General features: G+C 31.1%; 1 protein-coding gene across 1 annotated transcript in view; it reads left to right on the forward strand.

The window, feature by feature from the left end:
* The window catches only part of LOC135955418 (uncharacterized), a 198,497-nt gene that overhangs the window by 31,819 nt on the left and 143,419 nt on the right, over positions 1–23,259 (forward strand). Inside the window, exons 5-6 of the mRNA XM_065505769.1 lie at positions 230–856; positions 15,218–16,421. Of these exons, the coding sequence (XP_065361841.1) occupies positions 230–856; positions 15,218–16,421 (1,831 nt within the window). The remainder of the gene's footprint in view (positions 1–229; positions 857–15,217; positions 16,422–23,259) is intronic.

Here is a 23,259-nt window from a genome sequence, read left to right on the forward strand (position 1 = left end):
TTTTCACTGTTGCACTGTGCTATTAAAGTTCTAAATGAATATAACCTTTATACACCTGCCTGCCTTGATGGTATCTTCAAAAGATGGCAAGTGAACATAAACAACCTACAAAACATTCATGTACTCTAACCATTCATTCATTCGTTCATTTTGAATCATTTCATTTAATACTTCACATATAAATAAGCCTGATAACCATTTAATTTCTCTTGATGTATATCTATTGCAGGTGGAAATGTTATATCAACGTTATTTTCTGCGCATGAATCAAAGTAATACCACACATATACTGGTCCTATTATTAGCGCTTATTTTGGCGCTATCAAGTGCTCATATCGTTTTCACAACCATGCAAGTGAAACGTAACTTTTCGACAACTTTTCACGATGATATTGTAAATGTGGCTGGCAACAGCAATAAAACTAATATTATGGCCGCAACCCAACTATTTATACCTGGTCAACAAATCAAGGAAGAGGGGGAGGGGGAGGCGGCAGCCGTGTCCGCCGAACAACAGAAAGTAACAAAAGATGATAAATTTATAATATCCGCTTTGCAACGAAACATGGAAATACTCTATCAATTACCACCAAAATTTAATTTAACAGCAACTACAGCAAATGCCAAATACTATAGCAATCAAATTGCTAAGACGAAAACAAAAAGTTTTCAATCTTATGCCAACTATAATGTTGTGAATAAGCCTGGTGGTAATGGGGCAGGTGAAATTAAAGACGCTGAAAATGATGAGGATGATAATGATGATGGTGTGGAAGTCGATAGTAACCACAAGCCAACCTCGTTAATATTGCACAAGCTACCATCCTTACAAGAATTTATAGCAAATGCCAAAGTTGTAAGTTCTAAGCAACAGCAGCAGCAGCCGCAACAACAAGAACATACACTTAACCATCAATATGATTTGAGTGCTGACTCTAAAGCCGCTTTTGCTTCACGGTTATTTAAGCGGCGAAAACGAAAATATTTAAATAGACATTTGCCAAAGCACCGTTCAAGGTAAGTTTGATGAAGAATGAAGGAGGATTAGTTTTTTTTTTTACAAATTTTCGCACAACACTCGACACGTTTGCAAAAAGTTTCATTTTCTATTGACTTTAGAGGAGCAAAATAAATTTTCATATTGAAATTTTTTGTAAGTAATAAATACTATCAGTTTCAAAGGAATGTTTTTGTTGTGGAGCCAATGAACAAGAAATGTTTCAATTAAAATTTAAATTGAATGAAAAATCTGAAAAAGTAACATAATTGCTGAAATATTTTAGGGGGTAATAAGGTTATGAAGTTTTATAGAAAGTTGCTGTCTTATTGTTATTATGAGCAGCATTAAAAAGGAGGGGGCGTGTATTGATTTTGTCGTACCGTTTGTAACATATCGAAATATTGGTTGTAGAACCATAAAATATATAAAATTTGTTTGTTGAAAACATGATAGGAACTCAAGGGAAAGACTTTGGGTGTGAAATGTTCTCCAAATATGATCTTTTGATCAGATATGTTTGGTATTAAAACTGGGCGAAAACGATCAAGTAAAACCAGAGTTATGGAGAAAAGTGTGAGACAACCTCCAAAAAAGTTGGTATTTAAAATAAATGCTTTGCTGTTTTCTTTAAATATATTGCAGAAATTTAATACTAATCCAATGCTAAAAGAACAAGCTCTGTTGAATATTTTAAGAATCGGGCATGATTTATCCTAGTCTCCATGCAAATTTCTTAGCTAAATATGGCATTATAAATACCTATAGAATCACAGTATCCATACAAAATTCTAGAAAAAATAACCTAAAGAAATAACAAAACATTATTTTGTTTGGACATTTTTATCCTTTCCAAAAAATAAGATTTGTCGAGGTTATCAATTTGAGCATTCTTTGTGAGATTAGTTTATCGTTGTAGTCCAATCTCTTTTCGCCGACCCATTTCTTCAGCTTTGGAAACAAGATATAGTCACTCAGCGCTAAAGCCGGTGAATAGGGAGAAAGAGGGAGTAATTCGTATCATAATTCGTTGTTTACATTATCCTGGTGAAAGAGAACCCTTTTCTTCTCCAAATTCGGTAGTTTTTATCTCAAATCCTCATTAAATCGACCCAATAACTTGGCATAATATTCGCCATTGATTGTGAATCCCAAAAAATCCTCGATGTGACTTTATTGGCTGACAAACCCATCCTTGCCTTTTTTGGCCCCGATTCACCACGAGATACCCACGGTTTTTACTGGGTTATGGACTCTAGTGTGTTTTAATGGATTCACATTTCGTCAACAGTTACGAAACGGCGCATAATCTGTTTCTGTTGAAAAACGCCAAATTGTCACATGGCTCCGTTCGTGGTCGCTTGTATGCAAAGGTGGCACCTAGCTTGCGGAATGCTTTCACATATCCAAGTGATCATTCTATTCAACTGAAACCACTGAGCCATGTGAGAATTCTATAGCGTCCAAAATCTCTCGCACTTTCAATCTCCGATCGGCCAACACCTTTCATGAATTTTTCAATTGTTTCGGGTGTTGAGACCTCAACTGGGCATCCAGAACGTTCGGAATTTTCCATGCTTATATGGCCTCAACGAAATTCAATAAACCACTTTTTTACCATTGAAATTGATGGTGCAGAGTTTCCATAGCCTTTGTTTCAGTGATGGTTTTTTCCATTTTTTTAATTTTCTCCTCAAGTTGCTATTTATGCCTGTCAAACGCAATGTAAATGAGGCAGATTGTTAACATTTTTACAGGAGTCAACGTACTAATGACTGTTGACGAGAGCTGTAACCCTTTCAATAAAGACGTGGGAAATTCAAAAAGTCACGGACCAGCCATGGTCCAAAAACCAACTAAAATCGACACCGCTAGTTCTCACATTTTTGTATAAAATTTTATTTTATCGGTCCATAATAGACTATAGGTTTCATAGGAGGATCGATTTCGCAAGATATACTGGGTGTGTATGACGTATCTTTTGATGTGGCGATTTTTACACGGAAAACAAAGATCGCCCAGGCCATCCATAAATCTTTGAAGACCAATAATTGGTGGCATTACTCTATGAAGATTGTTGTCAAACACGACAAGAGCTTGCAAAATCATTGGGATCTACTCAATCAGCAATTTCAAAAGTAGCAAGCAGCCTGATTTATCTAAAAGCTTGAAAATTTGGTACCATACGATTTAAAGCTAAGATACCTTGAACGACGATTTTGCATGTCTGAAATGCTGAAAATCATTAATTGCGATGAAACATGGATACATGGATAACCCGAAGCGTAAGAGATCGTTTGTGAATCCCGGCCAACCAGACGAATCGACACCAAAGCCAAATATCCATGGCTCTATGTTAATGCTGTGTATTTGGTGGAACCAAAAGGGTCCTATCTATTATCAGCAGCTGAAAACTAGCCCGACCATCACAGAAAATCTGTAGCGATAGCAACTGATTCATTTGAAGCGAGCATTGGCCGAAAAACCCCAAGAATATGCGGCCAGACATTAAACCGTAACATTCCATCATGACAACGCTAGGCAACATGTTGCAATCTCTGTTAAAAACTATTTAGAAAGAAGTGGTGGGATGTTGTGCCTCACCCGCTTTATAGTCTAGACCTAGACCCATAGAATAATATATCCATAGAAGCGTTACTGAGAGAGAAAAAACCTAAGTCTGTTGTCAAAAACCTAAGTCGTGAGAATATATTAGTACATAGTTTTGAGAATTGTATAAAAATGTTTAAATTTTAATTTATTTAAATTTTCTTCTATTTTCAATGCCAAAAATTCTTTGTCAAAAATTAATAAAAAATATTTTTTTCGTTTGAGCAAAATTAACTTGTTTCGGCAAAAAAAAGTGTCCCACAAAGTATTCAAAAAATTTGCCAATAATTGTATAGAAGTGTAATAAAGTGGTTCGGTCTGTTTTTGGTCGGAAAATCTGTGTTAAATTATCTCACAAGTATGTTGAATTCACATATAACAAGTACGTGCGAGAGAATAATTATTGTTACTCTCAGCTAACTCTCAGTTGCGCCTCCAGTTGTACCCTATGCCTAGGCCCGTCCGACTTTTATTTTTTATTTGTTTTGACCGAAACAGAACGCTCTCTCTGAGATATGTTTAAATTTTGAACACAATATTCGATAATGGCTTGATTAGTTTTTGGCCTCAAATGATGTGCAGTTCCTTTGGCTAGGAATCGATATGTTGCCAAAAAGATGGGAAAAGGTCATAGTTAACAATGGCCAATGCTGAGATAACTGAGAGTATTAGTACTAAAACTATAAATTCAGAATTCTTTTATTAACACTTTTCATCAATGAAGAACACAAAAGCATATGCGAAGTTTATATTTATAGAAAGAGTCATTAATTTGAGGTTATGTTAGAATTACACGTAAACCAAATGTTTGTTTTTTTTCGTTACTTACTATCCCCTCTTTTCCATGCATTTGGGTATGCTTGGGCATTATTATAAACTAAAGCATACTTTTAGGCAGCTTCAAAAAAAAATAATTTCTAAATTTATTTCGAATTTTTTAAAGTTTTTTGCGATTTTGGTCTTGAAGATGAAGTTTTTTTGATTTAATATGTTCAAAATTTTTGTTCTTTATGACAAGGGCTGCAACTATGCTGCAGAGAGTAAATCAAAATTCCGAACTGTTTTCAAGATATGAGCCTGATAAAATGATCGCGTTTTTGCAAAAAATGACACCGAGGCCTCAAATCTAAGAAAGTGCATGACTTTGGGCAAAACTGGTATTTTTTTTTGTCCGTATATGGTTATATTTCCATGTATCAAAAAATTACACACAGTGTAACTGATAAAAACGTTGTTATTTATATCAAAATTACATTTTTTGTGTTGCACTGTGCACATTGTCTGCAAGTGTTAACTTTTACAAAAACCTAATATGCAGTTATTTGCTTTGATTTATTCTTAATCGAACGTCTTTAACAAAAACACAGTTATTTTGTTTAATGTTTTTCATTGACATTTCTCTCTACATCCTTTCTATGTAATTAGTCTATGTTCTAAACTTTATCCGATTAGAAATAAGGTTACATCAAAACAAAAAAAAATCAACCATTATAATAATCCCTGTATTAATTTAGCAAATAAATCAATTATTTGAGCTTTAACAATACAACTCCACTCTACCGCAAATACCACTGTACGTATGATTGATATTTGAAATTGTACCAACATCAGATTATTACTCATACGTAACCACTCGATTTAATTACATTTGGTTTTTATTGTACAAATTTGATGTTTTACAAATGCTGCTCAAGTGTCTAACTGGTCTTACTTTTAAAATTCATGATCAAATGCTGCAGTTTTTTCTTTAATTATAATTAAGTATTTAATTCAATTTATCTATATTACAAATTACAAAAGCACAGTATCAACAAAAGCTACAATAATTCCTTATTACTTTGTTTTATTGACAATTATTTGTGGCAGGCCTTGACATTGCTTTCAAACTTAAAATTAATTGCTTAACAATTGTCCAAGAAATTTTTATTTTATTGTTACACATTTATCTATGTTTGTGTATCTTAACTCAATTCACTCTGGTATCCACAACATAGAGCAACAGCAGTAACAACAGCAACAACAGCAACACAAAAAGATATAAATATTTATCGTTATGGTTTCTCCAGAGTACATTAGATAAATTAAATCGAACATTTAAATTTATTAAAGACTTTTAAGACTGAAGAACAATGGCAAAGCAAGCACTTTTAATTGAAGTATATTTCAATTAGATTGTATTCGTATCTTTTTTTGTATTAAGAAGTAGAGATTCTTTCTCTATTATTTTCATACCCTAGAGGCAAGATTGAATTTAGTAGTGAGAAGAAAGCAGAAGAAAAGAGTAAATTTATTCAATTTAATGTATTTTTCTCAATAATGACTTAAATATTTGCATCAAGCATATTTGAATATTGCAGTTATGCAAAAAAGTAAGATTTTTAAAATCATAGTTATTATTTTTAAGGAAGACTACACCATTTTTCATTGAAATTGAGAAAATTCCAAATGAAATTGAGAATTTCAAATTCAAATTGGGAAAATTCCAAATGAAATTGAGAATTTCCATTTTAAATTGAGAAAACTCCAAACGAAATTGAGAATTTCCATTTTAAATTGAGAAAATTCCAATTGAAATTGAGAATTTCCATTTTAAATTGCGAAAATTCCAAACGAAATTGAGAATTTCCATTTTAAATTGAGAAAATTCCAATTGAAAATGAGAATTTTCATTCGAAATTGAGAAAATTCCAATTGAAATTGAGAAATTCAATTTTAAATTGAGAAAATTCCAAATGAAATTGAGAAAACTCCAAATGAAATTGAGAAATTCAAATTGAAATTGGGAAAATTCTAAATAAAATTGAGAATCATTATATAAATTATTTTAAACTAAAAAAAAAATTAACGATTATATCAGATGTGAAAAGATGTGGTTGTCTGGATAGAGAGACCAATTTCAATTTATTTTGTCGTAAAAAACATGGTTGATCTCGTTATGGATCCCGAACAGTTCTTTAGATACCTATTTCCCGTGGCCCCGACATCCACCTGATAGGTGCAATTGGTACCGCAGGTATTATTCAAATGGATAGTCGCAGAGGTTCGTTCACTGGCGAAAGCGCAAACGAATGGATCAAAAGTGTTGATAGCAAGAGTTGGGTAATCAGTTATCTGAACTCGTTTTGGTATGTGACAATGCCCCTTGCCACAGTCATTTACGTGAAATTTTCGACATCTCTTCAGCAAAACTTTTACCATTTAGTCCCTATTCACCTATTGAAATAATTTGGTCCAAAATCAAAAATATTGTGAAGTTAAAGATGAATATACCAACCGTAAATCCTCCTAATGTAGGAGAGCAGAGGATTTTATATCTTCAAGAATTAATTAACGATTCCAAGTCCTATATAACTACTGGAGATTGAAGTAGAGCTATACAACATGCAACATCATTCCACCAAAGCGCTTTGGAATTGCAAGATATGCCTGTTAGTCATTAAGACTGTGTACATATGTTTTTTGTTTAATTTATATTATAATATTTATTTATGTAGAGTAAAATTAAATTTTCTCAATTTCATTTGGAATTTTCTTAATTTCAATTAGAATTTTCCCAGTTTCATTTGGAATTTTCTAAATTTCAAATGGAAATTTCTAAATTTGAAATGGAATTTCTCAATTTTATTTGGAATTTTCTCAATTTAAAATGGAAATTCTCAATTTCATTTGGAATTTTCTCAATTTAAAATGGAAATTCTCAATTTCATTTGGAATTTTCTCAATTTAAAATGGAAATTCTCAATTTCAATTGGAATTTTCTCAATTTAAAATGGAAATTCTCAATTTCATTTGGACTTTCTCAATTTGAAATGGAAATTCTCAATTTCATTTGGAATTTTCTCAATATCATGTATAATTTTCTCAATTTCAATGAAAAATGGTGTAGTAATTTTTCGATTAATTTCTAATATGATTGCTAAAATAAGAAAACAATTCAGGGTATACCAAAATATATTTTTTTTAATATTGTGTGAGTTATGTTTGGAATAGTACAGCGGGCAAATAACCTTCACGGATTTATTGGCAAGTACGCACTCTTTAGTTGAAATTTTCCGTGACAGTTTTGCATAAATGGGGTCTGAATTTCGTGGTGTAGCATTCCTTCAATGTCCGAACGGTTGTGGGCTTGTTGACATAGACCTTCAACTAGCCCTTAAATAGAAAAATAATGGTGTAAAATCACCCCCAATGGGAGAGCACACGAGCCAGAAATGTTTCATGTAGTAATTGAATTATTTCATGGGCAGTTTATTCAATAGATCAAAATCAAAAATAACAGCAAAATCAAATAAGTCACCGATGCACAGTGGGGCAGAATCAAAATTTTTTATAAGCAGCAGAAAAATTAAAATTAACCATAATTAAAATTATGACCCCAAACTTCTAAAACAATAAAAAAATTATGATTTTAAAAGTTTGGGGTCATTTTAACCCCAAGTGCCATTAAGCGTTAATTTCCATTCTTGTGCTGTTATTATAATCCCTAGAGTTTATGTTATATTTGTCTTAAGTTTCATCAAAATCGGCCCAAAAATAAATAACGTTTCTATATCTTTAATTTAGAAATTCTAAATAGTGAAAAATTTGACATTCACGATTTAAGGTTTAACGTTTTCCAATTTTAGTAAAAGTTTCAGAGTATATTTAGAATTATCTGGACTATAATATTCTGAATAAGTTTTGCTTAAACTTCATAAATGTAAGGAAATAGAGCTCATTCGCCAAAAAATTGCCAAATAATTGGTTTTCTCGAAAATTTCAAAATTTCAATCGCAGGTACGGAAAAACTATAAGAGATATTTTCATAATTTTTTCACATTTTTATTCCCTATTATATTCTTAATAAATCCCAATGAGATGATCAACAAATTTTGAAATTTGTTTAACAAAATTTTTAAAAATTTTAAAATGGAGTTTTGAAACTGCCGTTAAAAAATTTTTATTTTTTTGTTCATACCTAAGAATAGGTTAACGGTATCCTACGAAGACAAAAACTCATATACACGTAAGAATGGACATATTTTAATTAAGTAGTAGCTTTTATTTTAATATTTATATATATGTTAATATTTATAAAATATGTTAATTTGGTTCCTACCTTTCTTGTTCTAGTTGCCTGAGACACGTTAATGGCCTGGCGAATTTTTAATAACTTTAAAATGTTTGGACCTCTTTCTGATTTTTATGTCTCATTAGAACGACAATTGCGTACACATTTCTATTCTTTTAAATTAAATTGGAATAGTAATTTTTTAATGGCAAAATTTTTACAAAAACTGAAAAAAAATGCATTTTTTCACCTTGTAAATGCATCTCAAAACTTCAGAGAGCTTGCGGCACGTCTTAACCCCAACCGATTAACCTAAGATTTTTTCAGGATGATTTTTTTAATGTTCACCAAACTGGAGGGTGAGAATGGCCAAAATCCAACTTTCGTTTATTAAGGGCCACCCTAGGCGACATATTAGAAAAATAGGAAATTTTCCCCATTAAGATACCTTACATAAAATTGTTATATGTTCTTAAAGAAAGTTTATTTTTAATAATGAAGGAGTTAAGTCACGTTTTAGCCAAAAACGCAGTAAAAATCTGCAATTTTTTGAATAATTAAATTGAAAACCGTTTATTTTTGGATCCATAATTGATATTGCTCTGAAATATTTTATGTATTTTTGTTAATTTAGTTGTCTAACAAAAAAATTGGAGCATGCTCAAGACCTAGCCAAGGGCTTTCCAAAAATATAAAAATCTTTGAAATTGGGAAGTGTTCAAAAATTTGTAATGTCGAAGGTACCTAGGTACTTTAAGCCCCCATAGCGCCGCCCCTGAAGAATTTGTTGGTCCCATTTTAAAAACTTAAACTCGAATACCTCATCGCTACGCCCATGTCAAATTTTACATCAAAGATTTTAAATGAAGAAAATTTAAAAATTTTTAAAACCGAGGGATCCAGGACTATTCAAAAAAAAGGCATCCACTTTTATGTAAAATTCAACTTTAGGGTATTAATTCTCAAATCGCATTTCTTATGGTATTTTTCAACATTTTTGGCATTTTATTGAGTTTTTGCAATGATAAACTCTTTTCAAATTGAAATTAAATTTTTATTCCCAAAAAAGTTTTGAAAAATCTCAAAACATCGATTTTTTAGATCTTCAAAATATGTGCATTCAGGAACGAAATCGTTACTCGATTTTGATTTACAGAATAGTAATAGTAAAGTTAAAATCGACTACGATTAAGCTGATTTAATATTTGACTTAGTTCTCAGTTCTGTCCAGCTACTCAGTTCTGTCCAGCTACTTAAATTATTTTTATAGATTTTAGATAATATGTTTTTCGTTAAGTTATTTTAAATGTTAAGGCTTCTTATTTAAACAATTTTAATTATGCCTACACGTGCTTGTCTGCTTGAGGTTTAAGTAATTTAAGGTCAAGCAAATAAAATTATTTATTTCAATTTCAAATTATTAACAATTACTTCTGCAACATTTAGTATTGTTTGCAATTTCCAAACAAAATTATTTTATACCACATTTTTACAATTTCAATTCTGCAAAAAAATATTACTGCTCAAATATACAATACATATTTATAAATCTGCTTTAAATATGTTCAATAGTATTTTCGTATTTATTATTATACTTATAAATATTTGCAATGTAAATGTAAAATACAAATACATAATGCCATTCTATTCCCATTTATGTCTTACCTTTATTTTTGAATATAAATGAATTTAAATCAAAATCATACCATAATACAGCAATAAATAGAACATTGAAAACAATTTGAATCAATTTTGGAAAATGTTATTGCTTGTAGAGAGGGGGGAATAAATTAGAATGTATTTATCGAACAAAAAAAAAATATACGAAATATATGTTTTCAACATACTGTATACAATTCAAGGAAACTTATATAACAAAATAATGTTAAAGCTTGTATTTATGTTTATATCATTTCCAAATATTGTAAATAATAATAATTTATCATAATAGAAACTTAAAATAAGACAAATATGGGAGGAAATAATATTTTTCGACAATGCATCGGACCCTAAGCATTCCAAGTTAATTGAAACTAGGTGCACACATATTTAAAATTCACTTTGGTTTGCCTTTTATCGAGGTTCATAGTTAATATTTTATAAAATCGCTCAATTTCAACCCCTTTTGCAATTCCTACACTATTGGTCTCATAATTATGGTGATGTATCATATTTTTGCAACATATTTTCCTAAAAATCCTTGTCTATTCAACACAGGATATTTAACCAACAAATTTGAAAAATAAATTGTAGCAACTTCATTCATGTTTTACAAGAAATTTAATAGAATTAAATTATTTATAGAAAAAGTTATGCTTGGTTTTGCAGTTAAATAGTATTTTAACTTTTATATTGTTTATTGCAATGAGTGAGAGAAACAATCTCCAGCCTCTTCTAAATTGATTATAATAGAGGGATCTAATGGGAGATAAAATGATCTCATGCAAGAACAAGCCGGGAATATATTGGGTGTTTACAACAGATGTGGCGTATATTTTCTAATACCAAAAACATAGTTGAAAATAGAATTTCAAAGCTCTGCTTAGACAATTCTAGAATTTTCTAAACTGTGTTTTATTTTCATTTATGTTTTTGGTATGTATTGAAAATCCTTAAAAACCATTTAAGTTATTATATGAAAATTTGTGTAAGCCCCTAAATCACCCTTGAATTTATAAAATCTATATAAATAAAAATCAATTGTCGTTCGTTGGTAATTGCATCAGTTGAGAACGGCCGGACCGATTTAGACAATTTTTTTTTTAAATGTTGGTCATAGTCCAACTTAGGTCTTACGGAATTAAAAATTGACCACGCCCACTTTTTTCTATTTATCTAAAATCGGAAAACGGATACACCGATTTGGCTAATTTTTAGTTTAATTGTTCGTAGTTATCCAACTTAAGTTTTTACTGAAGGAAAAATTGACCACGCCCACTTTTTTCGATTTATCTAAAATCGGAAAACGACTTTGGCTAATTTGTTTTTAAATGTTCGTAGTAAAATTCGTAAGAAAAATTTACCACGCGCACTTTTTTTTCGATATATCTAAAATCGCAGAACGCCTGGACCGATTTGGGTATTTTCTTTTAAATATTCGCAATAGTCCACAAAAGTTTTTTACGCCCAATAATACGCTCACTAATATGCCCACTTATCAAATGCTGTAAATATGTGACCAAAGGTAGTGATATGGCATCTGAAAATGGTTGATCGACCGCCATCTACAACATTGACCAGATTTTTTGATATGTGCCGGAATGATAAATTTGGCCGAACGCTGCTATAATCCTTGGAATATATTCTTGGAATCAATCGTTAAAGAAATTTCAACGACGAAAACTAGGCATTCCAGTTCCCCCATTTATTTTTGCATTGGCCAAAAATCGATTTTTTATATAAAAACTCACAATATTTAAAATCGCTAATAATTTGGCCAATAAGGGTTTAATCAAGAAGAGGAGCTCGATCTGTAATCACTCATATTTCTGGCCAAAAATCGATTTTTTATATAAAAACTCAAAATATGTACATTGATTTACATGTATGCTGTTGTTGCTTGGACAGGACAACGTCTGTCGGGTCAGCTAGTATTAAATAATATTCTAGTTTTTTTAGCTTGAATTTTTAAATAAAAAAAAAAACAAGAAATCAAACTTAAGATTTTATGCAATCTTACCAGAGACATAAATTATTTGTTAAAAGAGAAAAACATGGATTTGGGAAGCAGAAAACAAGGTGTAGAACACAAGCAAGTATTTTGTTTTTACATTGAAATATTTGCATTTTTATGACAACTTGTTGAGAACAGAAATGAAGAAAATTTTAATAAAAATTTATTTAATTTTTATAAGAAATATAAAAGACAAAAATATATAAAATTAATTCTTTATTGTTTTATGGAGTACATATGTATAAGAAGGAGAGATATATTTTTTTTAATAATTCAAAGAATTTAACACTTGTTTACAATTTATAATTTCCCACACATTAGTCTGTAAAATATATAAACGTTATTTAAATATCTGTAGCCGGCATGAAAATAAAATAAAAACGTTCTACGGAGGAGATTTCCTCAAATATTACACCGTACGACACTCAATATTAGACACGAACCGGATGATATACGTCTGAAACAATAAATTAAATGGAGAATAACTGCGTTTTCAGTTTTTCATTTCGAGATCCTGTTTCCTTTGAAAAGGACTTCAAATTTTCAGAGGAGTACATTTTTAAAAAAATGTTTTAAAATACTTCTGATCATCCTGCTATGTCAAATTTGATGTCAAATGATCAAGAAGAGTTGTAAAATATTTCGTATTATTTTTATTTTATTCTCTAAGGATCAAAAGATGTCAAAAATGTCCTCTCAAATTTTTATCTTTGAATATCCTTTTAGATTTCCAATAATTTTTTTTTAAAAAAATAGTGAGTTAAAGATCCAAACATTGAATACCACATGCCAAAACTTCATCCTTCTATCTTAACTACTTAAGTGTTTAAAAATATTTAAAATTTGACGTATTTGATTTTTTATATTTTATTTTAATATTTCATTCGAAAAAAATATAACAAAATCCGTTGTGAAAAGCAACGAAGAAGACTTTTTAATAAACAAGTAAAATGGTATAGTCGGGCAAGCTGACCTTATGATACCCTAAACCGGGTATATGATTATAAAGAGTTTTCTTTTGATATGAAACATATTTGTGTTCAATCTTATTTGAATACACACATTTTCGGTAGTGGGCGTCACAAAATTTGGTGGGATGAATTGCGAATATATGAAACATATTTGTGTTGAATTTTGTTTGGATACTGATATATTTCAGTGATTTATTTATGTTAATGACATTTTCGAGAATGTTGATTATATGGGAGCTATGGAATATTGTTGACCAATCGTCACGAAATTTGGTCGTGAGAGTTCGGCTTACATAAAACGTAATTGTGCACAGAGTATTTGTAGAAAATTTCAGCTAGCTCGGTTTGGGCCTTATTGTGTTTTCAACAGACAGACGGACATAGCTAGATCGTCTTAGAATCTTATATACTTTTTGATTCTACGTCCAATATTTTGATATGTTACAAACGGGATGCCAAATTCAATATACTCCATCTTTTTTGATGGTGGGACATGAATAAGGACATGAATTGAGAGATATGCTTCTTCAAAGGACTGATGAAAATGTTTTTTTTGCGTAATACATTAGATCAAGGATTAATACCCGCAGTTAAAATGGTTGTAGCAAAAAAAGTCTAAGAGCAACATATTATAATAAGATTTATGAGTATCAAGCATATTATGATCATTATTAGTATCACAAAATAACATATTATAATCGTAATATCATTGTCATACATGATTATAATATTGTTACGTTTTTAACTTTTAAACAGGATACTTTTGATTGCAAATAGAATCAGTTTGGTAGTTTAAAATTGTAACAACTCTTTATTTATTCACCCCTTTGGATTTTAACAAAGGACCCCTTTGGAATCTACTTGACTGTTAAAATCTAAAAGTTACTTTTGGGAATACAAAATTTAATTTTAATAGGTTTTAGTTTTAAGTACCAATTCCTGATTACAATATTATTGATAAAGTCACTGAAATTGATTGTTGTTCGATTTAGGTAAGCTAAAAATTTTTCTTTTAAATTTTTGTTAGTTGTCAAGTCAAGCCAGACCATACGATACCCTACACTAAGTAAATGATCAAAATCATTTTTCTTTTAAATTTTCAATAATTTATTTTCGTGAATGGTTTTCGGAAAACGGCCTTATATGGGAGCTATGACTAACACAGTGCAACACTAAAAATAACCATATACGGAAACCACTACGTGATAAAAGACCAAAAAAAAAAGATCCATGTCTCCCAGTTTTGCCCAAAGTTATGCACATTTTTTTATGGGCCGCCAAAAATTTGGGGCCTCGGTGTAATTTTTCTAAAAAAGTGATAATTTTCTCAGGCTCATATCTTGCAACCAGTTCGGAATTTTGATTTAGTCTCTGAGGCAAAGTTGTAGCTCTTGTCATAAAGAACAAAAATTGTGAACATATAAAATCAAAACAATTTATATTCAAGATCAAAATCGAAAAGAAAAAAAATTAATAAAAAAATCTAAATAGATTTTTTAAAGCTGCCTAAAAGTATGCTTTTAAAAAATATGAACTTTGAGCCTATATAAAAATCAAATTAACCCTCATTAAACGAAGCCTGGTTATGTATTAACTAATAGTTATAGTGACATTTTGCATACAAAAATTATTTTAACCAACAGTATAACTATTAGTTAGCGCTTAACCAGGCTTCGTTTTCATGAGGGTAAAGGGAATTCCAAAATTCTGGAAAACCCTAAATTTTGTATGGCCTTGAAAGTTAAAGGTTAAAAAATTCGAAATTTTTCGTTTCGTCCCATATAACTACATATGCATTAAATATAAGAGAAAATATGTTTGTCATTTATTGTAATATAAAAATGTATGCCTTTATTATTATTTGTTACCATTACAGATTGAAAAGGTATGCTGCCTTGGATGAGAAACAACACAAGACTACTACAACAATAGTAGAAGCAGCACATTCAGCAACTGTCAACAGAACATTACAGGAGCAATATCAGCAACACCATTCCCCTCAACAGCACCATCATTATACTCAACATTCTAATCATAATTTCTTACACACAAACAAACAACAGACGAGTTCATCAACTGATGCTGATGATGATGCTGATTATCATTATTACCAGCATCATGAAAAACGCAATCATAATGATTATGAAACAACTAAAAATAATAAAAATTACAGCAAATATACAACTATACAACGACTTGAGCAAGGACATGAAAGACGGCAACAGCAGCAACAAGTTACTACAACTACTACTACCATCACTACTTTGCACCAGCAGCTCCATGGAATATCAAGGGAAATTGTTGATGCCATCAGTGGACCAAATCAGGAGCGAGAAGTTGAGGGGATAAATACAAATATAAATACTTTTGTAGTGGCAGGTGACAAGCAAAAAGAAGAGAATGTGTTAAATGAAAAAAATAAATATGATGTAAAGAATAAAGTTGATGACTTGATACAATCAAATGTAAACAGTAATGAAAACAAACAACAGTTACAGCAGCAACAGGAACCGAAGAAGGAGCAACAGCATCATCAACAATGGCAACTAAATAAAAAGCGTAAAAAGAAAAATATATTAAATATTAATTCATATGAAATTGAAAATGAAAAAACCAATCATAACAAAAACAATCAAACAAAAATACATCATCATCATCACCAGCATCAGCACCATGGGCAACAACATAAACAACACCCAAATGACAATGATGAAGTTTATTTGTATGAAAACAACGTCAACAATATCGATACTGTCACGCAAAATTTATCAATCGACTACAACAACAGCAGCAGTAGCATCAACAGTGAGAATGTGGCCAATGACAATACCATTTATACTCAAAATATTTTGGTCACAAAAACTTTTGACAGCCAAAGCAAAGGTCCCATTAGCTCAAGACTTCAGGCAGATGCTGTGGCAGCCGAAGAAAAAGAAGGAGAGCTAGTAAGTGAGGCAGAAAATGAAAACCTTAAAGTAATAGAAGACGAAGATGATGCTGCCGCAGAAGAAGCAAATGTAGTCAATCAATTTGATTTCATGTTGGCCGTCATTCAGGAAATTGATGAAAAAATGCTAGTTTTACTTATTGTCATGACCATTTGCGTGTGTGTTTATTCATGTAAGTAATTACGAATACGATAATGTTGGAGACACATGTTTTTATTAGGGAAGCTACTTAAAAATATTGTCGACAAAAACCCAACAAGAATTTAAGTTAATTTAATATGTATTTATTTAGGCTGATTCAGAAACACGGAAAACAATGTATGAAAAACATTCAAAAATTCTTTGAAAACTGATTGATTTTCAACAAAAATTATATGGACGGCCTATATTCAAAACCTTCTATCTTTGATTTTCACGAAAATGGCTTTTTGATAGTAAAATGTTCAGTAAAACAGCCCTCATCTATGGTGTGAATTTCATAAAAAAAATATTTTTTTGCTGTTTTATTTGCATTTTTGTTATCTCTCTATCTTATACAATTATTTTTTTCCGAATGCAAAACCCTCTATCTCTTCAAATAATTGATTTTCAAATATTTTTTGGAATAATTTATTCTTGCAATTCATGTTTTCTTACTAATTTTTACATGTTGAACATGAATTTTACATTTTTTAATCATTTATCAAAATATCGAATGCCGATTCTGAATTAAATTACCATGAAAATATTTTACCTTTTTGTTTTTGGGAAATATAATGTCCATGGCATAAAAATAAATGGAATTTGTTTAAAAAAGTGTCTACTTTTTAAGTGTCATCTATTATTTCAAGATGATTTACACCAATCAAACTCCAAAAAAACTTAAAAAAGCAAATAGAAAATATTTTTTCTATAACTTTTTGTTTAATATTTGAGGGATTCAAACGGTCTGCTATTATGTCGTATTGTCATAATGTCGTAAAATATTTTTTTAGTTTAAACAAATTCTTGTTGTGCTGCAAACAAAAAAAGTGTTATTTTGTGACAAACCAATAAACAAACTTCAAAAAGTCTTATTAGTTTATAACTCTTTTGTTTGAAACCCTACAAAAATTTGTTTAAACTAAAAAAATATTTTACGACATTATGACAATACGACCTAATAGGAGACCGTTTGAATCCCCCAATTGTTTATTTTTTTTATCTTATGTTGTATTATTAGCCGTTATCTTAAATAAATCACGTTAAAAACTGACAGATGGCATAAATTAAATCAAAATAATTTAATTTTAATAAAATGCAAAATCATCTATCTTTTAATTTTCATACATACACATTGAATATTTTGAGAAGAAAAACCCTCTATCTATCATAAAGTCCCCACTAATGCAAATTTATAAAAACCAATTATATGCAAGATTCAATAGTTGCTTTAAAAATATTTTTTAATAACTCAAGTAATACGCGAAAAAACAGTTTTTTGGCTCTACTGAAAAGTTGTGATTTTTAAGATAGAGAGTTTTGAATATAGGCTCTCGATATATTGATTTCCAATGGAGGCCTATAGATTCTCAAATTTGTTCTTGTGATGTTGAATATTTTAAAGATTTTTTGATTTTTCCCACATTCATCATTGTATCTTCAAAAACCATTTTTAGGTGAAGTTATTCAAAATTTTATTTATTCTACCATCTGGAAGAGGACTCTAGACTTCGGAATTTCGCCTCCGATTATGTTTCCAGTCCTAACGAATTTTGTTCTTTATATTAATTAGTCGTTAGTCACCAGAATTGTGATCAATCTGTTATCAAAACAAAACGTAAATATTTTTCATATTTCGAAAAACTTTCTGTTCTTAATCTTAACTCGAACATATTTTTACATGAATTTGCAGATGTCATTAAATCATTTTCTGTCAAAAATATTATCATGGATCAACTGTTTGATGAATTCGCTAATTAAAAAACTTTTGCTGAAAATGTATCAGAAGAAAAATCTATTGAAGAAAAAGGGAATATCGGATATTTTAAAGATGTTTTCACTAATTTTTAATTAATTGTACTGCTTTTTTTTCTTTGATGTACATTTTTTGCTATTTCAATATCTGGCTACCCTAGGAACTATACAAAATCAGATTGTGTTGGGTACTAGGGCACTGTAATATACAGAGAAATGAGATAGCAGATGAACTGGCCATATAGGAGTTGGATCTGGACTATATTAATAGGGACTGGCAGGTTTAACCTCCTATTTTCCACAACTATACGTTGATCTTCGAAAGATTCCAGGACAACTTTTCAGGAACCAATCCTCGTGTAGTAGGATATATAGCATGGTGTCCGGCGCTATTTGGCCAAAGTTGGATACAAAGGCAACCAGATTACTAATTGGATTGGATAGAAAAAGTCACAGGTCTTTAGTAGGAGTGATAACCGGAAACTGCTCAAATGGAGCCTTCATTGGTAAATGGGATATAGGCGCAGGATATTGACGAACTAGAAACAGTGAAACATATTCTATATAACTTTTCTAGACTAAATGGCTGGGGAAATAATGTTAAAGAGATTAATAAAAAATAAACTGTTTATTTTTGTTCTTCTGTAAAGTAGTTAAAAACACCTAGAACTTCTTGTTGTTGCATTGATGGTATATTATTTTGGCTTACTTCAAATTGAACCATCCTAGTTTTTATACCCTACACCACCATAGTGGGGAGGGTATAATGCGTTTGTGCAGATGTTTATAACGCCAAAAAATATTAGTCTAACACCCACCTTAGAGTATACCGATCGACTTAGAATCACTTTCTGAGTCGATTAGACGATGTCTGGCTGGTCGGCTGGTTGGCTGAATGTCCATGTAAACCTTGTGCGCAGAGTACAGATCGCAATTTTGAAGATATTTGGATTAAATTTGGTACATATTATTTTTTCGGCCTAAGAACCAAACCTATTGAAACTGGCTGAAATCGGTTCATTTTTTCACCCAGCCCGCATACAAATGTCCTTCCGAAATTGGACTTTATCGGTCATAAATGTTTAATTTATGTATGTATCTCCACAAGTTCCGCTCCAAATAAGTTATATATATACAAAATTCATGCCACCAAATTTTGTTACGATCGGTCCATAATTAGTCATAGCTGCCATATAGACCCGCTTCCGAAAATCACTTTAACGTGCATAAATCGCTTAAAAATGTTGGTATACACACAAAATTCAACATAGTTAACTTTCATATAGACATAAATCATACGATCTCATTTCATGGTGACCACTTCCGAAAATCACTCAAAAATATAAATTATTGAAATTTTAAAAGAAAAATATTTTTGCTCTTTTACTTAGTGTAGGGTATTTATGGTCGGACTTGACCGACCATACTTTCTTACTTGTTTAATATTGTATTTATATTTATTTGTATCTCAGTGATAAATCATGATAGAAAACATTTTAGATTTCTTTTAGTTTCATTTATATGAAGAAAAAAATATTAATTTTGTATCAATAAATGACAAACAGACAGACATTTGGTATCATGTTCCTTAAGAATTTTTGCTAATTTATGTTGCCAATAAATTTATAAAGATGAGCACTTATGTACGATATTGAAATTAAGTCAGGCAGACAAAATCAATTATTAAGCAAAAACAGTAATGAAAGCAATTATCAAGACCTTAATATACAATCTTTATTAAGCTAAGAAGAACTTCTTGAGTGAATTTAACCATATTTGTTTATTCGTTCTTCTATATATCCATGTATAGCTTGTTATTAAAGTACATATCGTAAATTTGAAAATTCGATAGATTTAGGTAAGAAAAAAGCTTAGCCCCTGTAGGAATTTTCTTCTATAATAGTGAATTTTGAAAATGTTTTCAATTTGTAAGTTTTCACATAAAATTCAGTACGAACTATACCATTTCCATTTTGTATTTTTAGAAGGTTATAATTGCATTTCAGCAACTTCTAATTGTATTTCAGAAATTCGAATTTAGAAATGAAAATTTCTGAAATACAATTAGAAAATTCTGATATAGATTTGAAAAAACTTTAAATACAAATGGAAATTTTTGAAATGCAAATGAAATATTCTGTAATATTGGGTACGTATGACCTTATACCATTTTTCTGGCAACATATATCTTCCGAGCCAAAACAACTGCTCATCTTTTGAGGCCAAGAACGAATCAAGCCAATTTCAGATACTCTGTTCCAAAGTAAAGCGTATCCCAGAGAAAGCGTTCTGCATCGATCGATAAAAATAGTAGTGGGGTGGGGCAAGGTCTGAACTATAAGGCGTGTTAGGCAAATATTCCCAAAAGCTTCTGTCTAAATAGTTTTTAACTGGTATTGAAACATGAGACACAATACATAAATTCCGTACATTACCAAAATGGTATTTAAAAGAAGATGGATGTAGCAAAAGTGGTGTAAGTTGAATATACCTCCAAATAAATAGTTTGGGGTTACACCACTTTTGCACTGATAGCCCGGGAATTCCGCAAAATTTTCAATCCCGAAATCTCGGGAAATTGTGCTAGAATTCTCGGGAATTATTTTCCTTAGTTTAATACGATGTTTTTTGAACTTGACTATCTCAAAAAGCTCCAAAACAAATGCAGAAGATTCATAAAAAAAAAATTATTTAACCCAAATAGACCAATAACTGCCCTGAATGTTCAGGGCTGCCACAGAATTCTATTCCGATCGAAAGTGGAATTAGTTAAGTATTTTGCATTTTTACAACGAGTAAAACAAAAATGTTTGGAATAAAACAACTTCCATGGAATTGAATTTTTTTTAATATTATTTGGTTTTCTTCAAGTTTTAATTAACATCTTTACTTAGTTGTTGATTTAATAAGAATAAAATATTTATTTTTTGCGAATTAACATAATTAATTGAAAAATAACGAAGGTAGTATTGGTGGCTTTTTTGGATATTGAAGGGGGCTTTAACAATGTGACGCCAGAGACGATTCTTTCGCCTCTAAGCGGGCTGGATATAGACCAGTCTATTATTCGCTTCATAGGTAGACTTCTGACTAATAGAGTCATTATCTCTTCTATGGGAACTGCTGCTATTTTTAGATTAGCGAATAAGTCCTAGGAATGCGAAATGGCTTTTTGTTATGGTGGTTAAGCCCATACTAATGTATGGAGCACTAGTATGGTGGTGGGCTCTAGGTAAAGCCACCTACTGCGGAACAATTGAGAGAATCCTGCGAATCTCTGCACTAATTATTACGGGTGCGCTGCGTAGTAATCCGTCCCGTGCTCTGTTTGTAATGATGCACTGGCTACCGGTTGATCTAATGGTCAAACAAGTAATTCTGGGTGCCTGGTCACTCTGGCGTACCAGGCAATGCTATTGCGGATGAACTGGCCAAAAGAGGCTCACGTCTTCAAGTCGATGAGATCGATCACTTGGTCGGTTTACAGCTATCCTGCTGTAAGTTAATCACACAGCGTGAATTATTTGAGTCTTCTCAACTCAGATGGTCTAATTTGACAAAATGCTCGATATCGAGACTCACATGGCCCGTCTTTGACCATCATATGTCAGTGTCCCTCACGGGGCTACCTCGAGACAGGCTACGAGCTCTGATATCAGTGCTCACGGGGCACTGCTTGATAGATGCAAATGCTAGGAGACTGAATACTCCATTTAATGACTTCTGTAGGAGTTGTCATGATGAAGGCGAGAATGAGACGATTGAACATCTCCTCTGCCTTTGCCCTGCCTTAGCAGGGGCTCGGACTGCGACAATAGGCAGTCCTTTTTTGCACGGCCTAGCGGGTCTATCTACTCTGGATGTCAGGAAGATAGAATCGCTCATTCGTGCTACAGGTTGGTTCGGCATTGAACTCAGTTCTGACATGTGAAGGATTTCTTGTGGTCCTGAGCATGGTCTTTTAGGGTAACACAAAGGGACCAATTTATGGACCCAAGTGAGCTGGTTGATACTAGCTGCCTTTATAACCTAATGTAACGAAGGTAGATCAAAAGCTATTGGAAATTGAAGCCATTCCGATACAAATAGTGACAGGTTTACATATAATCAAAATTGGAAATCGTGTCAGTTTATCTCTTTATATTAAATTTGTATTGATTTTTTTATTTCGATCCAATTACATTTTAAAACCGAAGAAATTTTTTTAGATTTTTAACGAAGTCTACGTTCCTAAAACTGAATAATTTGTTCTAGGCGGGAATTGATCCCGATTTCTCGGGAAATGAGAAAGTGCAGGAAAATAAAAACTATATTTCATATAATAGAAATTACTTGAAATGTCCATACCAAATGTTGAAATAGACAAGAATGGAATTCAATTATAATGTGAATGTTTTTATCGGTGACAGTATTGTTGCAATATGGAGTGAATTTATCTATATCATCGAGATTACAATGGAATTTCTTCTGCCGAAATTAGGGAAACTGTTTCCCAAATAGGCTGATTTTGACGTAATTCAAGTCTATCAGCAACAATTTATCTATTGTAAAAGACTTTTAATGCAGGTAAATTGAAATTCAAATGTATGGAAATTGATCAGTTTAAAGTAGTGTTAGACAAAAACAGAATATGTAGTCTTCAATTTGTTTAGCAATTTTATTATTTTGACGAGTTTCACTCGCTTTCGTATTGTGTACAACTGAATTGTCGATTGCGTTCTGTCCCTTGTGGTAGTGAGTGTCAACAACAGGTTTAATGTAGACAATTAAAATGTTTATTTACTCAAAAAATCTCCAAGTTTGCTTAAATGAATGGCATCTGTAAATATTTAGCTTAAGCTTATACTTCATCTTAAGGTGTCAATTGTCCTTCCCAGGCCAAAATTTTCATACCTATGTATTTGTGTTTATAAGTATGAAATTTTCCTTTATTTATGTTTGTGTTATTTTTAATAACTGTTCGTTTAATTTTTTTTTTTGCAAATAATTTTGAAAATTATGATAAAAGCAATAAAAAATAATCATATTCTCATATTTTGTTTGCCATTAGCATAATAAAATAATGTTTATTTAAC

The sequence above is a fragment of the Calliphora vicina genome, chromosome 3 (genome assembly GCF_958450345.1).
Source record: "Calliphora vicina chromosome 3, idCalVici1.1, whole genome shotgun sequence".
Lineage (NCBI taxonomy): Eukaryota > Metazoa > Arthropoda > Insecta > Diptera > Calliphoridae > Calliphora > Calliphora vicina.